We start from the raw sequence: 4578 nt of genomic DNA, 5'->3' as shown, positions 1-4578 counted from the left end.
TCCTGCAGAGGAAGTCCTGACCTGACGGTGGAGCTGCACGTCAGCTGATCGCAGTGTGAAAGTGCTGGAAACCTTTCTTTACAGGATCTGCCCTCATGTTGTTTCTTCAGCTGTCACCCATGTGGAGAGAAATCTCCGGAAAGATTTGCTGTTTTTGAGCAGATTTTCTGTTCATTTCAAAAGTTAAAACTGTAAATATGAGTTGATGGCGTTAAAGTGAGAAGAAGAATGTTTTCTGCATGAAGATCTCTGCATGAAGCTCCAGATTTGAGCCTAAATCCGTCATTATTCAGCATTTCCTGTATTTTATTTCCTGTATTTCATCTTCAGTTTACACATGGAGTCGCAGATTTAATCCTGGGGGTAGAAATCGTCTGAGGAAGAGGAGGCTGAGCTGAAGGTCGATGCAGTAAATGAGTTTATTAGGAGCTGAAGCAGAAACGAGCAGAGAAAATACAGAATCAGTGATGCAGCTGGAGGCGGTCTGGAACTGAACGATGTGAACCTCATCTCCGGGTTTATCGGGTTCTTCATTTGTAAAAGGATCTTTCTCAGAGGATAAGTTCAGTCAAATGCAGACTGATTCTAACGTTTGATCAGCGAGTCGTCCTGCAGATCAAAGTTTGATCCAAAGGAATCTTTTTACGTCTGGATTTTAGGATCTGAGAAAAACACTGATTAAAAGGCGCCTTTGAGTCGAGGCTTTCTGCAGAAGGTTGAGTGTTCTTATAGACTCTGGATCAGTCCAGACCTTCATCGAGAGGATGGGGGGGGTCGTGTCACCTGTGCAGGTAAATCAGCTTCAGGAAAGTGAAAGGATTAGACAGGAAGGGGATGCATAGGAGGCTCCTTAAGCGGGGGGGTTGGTCTTCTTCTTCAGCAGCCTCCTCCCGGTGACCCTGGGGGCTGCGGCAGGACCGGACGCAGCGCCCCCCGCAGGGCCGGGGTTGTTGGCGCGGCTGGCCTTGAGCTCGTCGATGAAGGTTTCCATGGCGGTGAACTTCTCTGTCAGATCGCCCAGGTGGGTCTTGAGGGCGTTGAACTCCTTGTAGAGGTCGTCTAACGCCTCCGACAGCGGCTGGATCCTGAAAGGACAGCGGTTAACGTCAGAACACAGAACCAGAGACCCCACCACCTTCATCCTCTCTGGACAGACCCGTCAGACGACGACAGAGCGGCTTCAGCTCTGCAGCTACAGCAACATTAAACCCAATATTCACCTCAAGATTACTAATAAATCCCACTGTCGGACAATGAGAGAGAACCTGAGGAGCTCCATGACTGAAATCCCAGATTCTGAGTCGTTATTCAACATCATCCAACATTTGACATCAAAGCAGCTGACAGTTTAAGACGTTACCGGAGACGTTTTTGCCTCAGAAACAGAAGGGAAACTGTTGGAGCTCCAGCTGGAAAACATGAGCTCATGTCTATTTTCTCTCTCTAATACCAGGTTAGGATCCATGTTCTTCTGTCAGGCCGCAGACCCGGATTCCTGTGGTTCCGGACCACACAGCTGCCTGGTTTCCCTCAGGCTGAGAGTCCAAACAAAGATCCTTCAGGCGTGAGGAACAGGGGCGGCTGCACACTGAAGGGCGGACGCAGGGGGGTCCACATCAGGCCTCGAGGGCCGGCCTCCCGCTGGCTTTCCAGAAATCCTCCTCTATCTGCTGCTGATCTCATGGATCAGGTGTGATTGGCCAATAAGAATCTTCAGTGGCAGGTTGGTTAGAAACCAGCCCAGATGTTTCTGCTATTAAGAGTAAAACGTCTTTTTCAGACAAAGCCTGAATGTCTACACGCCGAGAATCGACTCATTTCTCTGGCTTCACTTTGTCCCCTTCTATGGAGCCAAACTGGGGCCAATATTATTTGAAACCCAAATAAAACAACTTAAAAAAATATTGGTGTTTGGCTATACAAAAAAGTTACCTGTCTGAAACGCTTTGCTATTGTAAAATTAAATTAACTATTTTCCGTTTCTAATGTTCTGTTTTGTGGGTTTCAAAACTCTAAATTTAATTTCACTTTCAACTCTCTTTTTTCCAGTTTGGAATCTGAAAATTTCAGTTTAACCATAATTAGCCAAGTTAAATGACCAATGTCCAGTGAATCCACCACGACCGAAGTTATCACCTTCTTCGATTCTGATTGGTCCTTCGTGTTAGCCCCTCCCCAACGCGCCACAACGGGGCCAAACGTTTTCAAACTGAAAAAGAAAGTTTTTAAATGGAAATTTGTGATTTTCAAACCTAAAAAATAGAACACGTGAAGCTGTGAAACATTAAATGTATTTTAGAATAGCAATAAGTTTCAGACACTATTTTTTTAGACAAACACCAATATCTTTCAAGTTGTTTTATTTTCTGGCCCCGGTTTGTCACCAGAGGAAGCTCAGAATCGTGGCAGAGCGGAGCATCCCGAGGACCGCTGCAGCATCAGCACCCTCCTGGTCAGACAGAACCTGCTGCTCCTCTCAGACTTCCGTCATGACCTCCGGGATCAGGAATGTTGCAGAGTTGTTTCTGACTCTGGCAGCAGTGGATGCAGTTTGATTCCAAACACAAAACAACTTTTGTTTGGACGTTTTTAAGGTTCATGAACAAACTCAGCACAACTCTGGTGCTGCAAGCTGCCTCTCAACCAGAGACTGTGAGAGCTGAACCGGGTCGGTCTGGAGCGTCCGTGTTTGCGGGAATGGCGTGCGCTCAGATCAGGATGGCGGCGGTGCACCTGGCGTAGTCGGGCAGCAGCGACTGGTGGTCGTTCTCCAGGAGACCTCTCATCTGTCTGAGGATGTCGAACCTCCAGTCGTCCAGGACCTGGGTCAGGTTGGCCACGCCGCGGATGTTGACCTGCTCGGCTGCGTGGAGAAACAAAGACCGACGAGTGAATGGACAGATGTATGCTTTTGTTTTGAAGAAAGCTGCAGGTTCCTGCGTCTGAGATGGACGTCAGAAAGATCCTTTAAGCTGCTTTTAGTCTAACTTGTTTGAAAACGTTCTCTAATACTCACATCCATCCCTGTAGTTCCATTCATCAGACACCTTTGGATTCGGCCGTCTCCTTTGGGCCATCACTGTTACCGCGGCAACGGCCAGCAACAGCACCAGCACGCTAAGTTTGAAGGCCATGGTGAGAACCTGCAGAGACGGAGACAGACGGCCTTTGACCTTCACATGAGCGGGACGCCGGATCTTCTGTTCAAACTCACAAAGACAAGATGAAACTTTGAGGGAAAATGAAAGTTTTTTTTTTCGCTGATTATCACTGTAAGGGGAGATATTGAGTGCTGTGTAAGCCGGGGGCGGAGCTTGCAGCACAGACTCTTCCTGGAGGGAGCTGTTTGAAACATCTTACTTCAGCACGTTTCCACCCGCTCGTTTTCGTGGGTATGGGAGGGGCTGCTGCAGAGAGTGCAGGTTTTTAGAGGATTACTCTTAAATGCATGAATGGATCAAAATGCGCTTTTGGGTTCTTTAAAGTGAGGAATGAGCAGTAAAATTCACTTAAAACCTCAAAAAGTAGAATTTTCATGGTAGGGCCCTTTAATGCTAATTTGGAGTCTAGCTAATATTTTAGCATCAGGCTAATGTTTTTGAGTAATTTAGTTTACTGAGGAATTTTAAGCTATTTTGGAGTTTAACTAGTATTTAAGCAATGTTCTAGCTTTTTGGCTAATTTGGAATCTATTAAGGTTTTTTGGGGCTAATTTGGAGTTTAGCTCATATTTAGCAACACGATAAATGTTTTTGCTAAATTCGCATGTATTAGGGATTTTTAAGCAAATTTTATTCAACATTTTTTAGAAATTTAGGTCAACTTCCGTGCTCTTTCATTCTTTAACAATATTTCCAGTCATTTAGCAAATTTAACATTTTACAAATAGCTTTCACATTTTCAGCAAATCACTTCGACAATTAAAGTAAATCATTTTCAGTAAAAGCTTCAGCAGCTTCAGCCACTACTTTCAGCAAAAAGCATTCACAGTAACATTAACGCAGGTAATGCAAGTTTCTAGTTTATCTCTGTAATTTCATTATTTTGTTTTTCATATCTAATAACATTCTCCAGGTTTCCCAATTATCATCCAGATAAACTCTTACATTGCGTGAACCTCTGTTGCTATGGCAACAGTGCAAAACTTAGTGGGCTGAAGGTGCACTCTCGGTAAAAATGCTGCTTTGATAGAACTCAGAGCTGCCTAAAGTGATGCATCAGCTCTGCTTGTATTATGGGATGTGTTCCTGCTCTTTGTATGTTTTCCCTATGCTTGTGAAACTGTTCCATCAAACTGGATTTACTCTGAATATTTCTCCCCATTTGATGTCTGAGCATACGTTTTTATCAAACCTCTGCATCAGATCTGCTTGTTTTGATTCTTCATCTGGACTCTAAGCAGCAGAACCTGAACCTCTGGCGTCTGAAGCCGTTCAGCTCCAGCCGCCAACTGAAGCACAAGCCTGAACGGAAGGGAAACACGGAGCTGCAGAGGCACGCCGAATCAAACCTTCCCCGCAGCGCCGTGTTTGCCAACAGAAATATACAGCAGACCGTCTGAACACAGACTGAACACAC

The 4578-nt window shown here is 45.3% G+C and overlaps 1 protein-coding gene across 3 annotated transcripts in view; it reads right to left on the bottom strand.

Moving 5' to 3' along the window:
* Positions 1–400: 400 nt before the first annotated feature.
* The window catches only part of si:ch211-76l23.4, an 8905-nt gene continuing 4727 nt past the window's right edge, over positions 401–4578 (bottom strand). For all 3 annotated transcript variants that reach the window (XM_036213078.1, XM_036213077.1, XM_024271849.2), the window contains 3 exons: positions 3017–3143; positions 2734–2863; positions 401–1085 (listed from right to left, as the gene is read on the bottom strand). In XM_036213078.1, coding sequence (XP_036068971.1) covers positions 851–1085; positions 2734–2863; positions 3017–3134 — 483 coding nt within the window. In that variant the 5' untranslated portion in view covers positions 3135–3143 and the 3' untranslated portion in view covers positions 401–850. The remainder of the gene's footprint in view (positions 1086–2733; positions 2864–3016; positions 3144–4578) is intronic.

This window comes from Oryzias melastigma, linkage group LG8 (genome assembly GCF_002922805.2).
Source record: "Oryzias melastigma strain HK-1 linkage group LG8, ASM292280v2, whole genome shotgun sequence".
Taxonomy (NCBI): domain Eukaryota; kingdom Metazoa; phylum Chordata; class Actinopteri; order Beloniformes; family Adrianichthyidae; genus Oryzias; species Oryzias melastigma.
The sequence above is the reverse complement of the archived record's forward strand: the minus strand, read 5'-3'. Positions and strand labels throughout refer to the sequence as shown.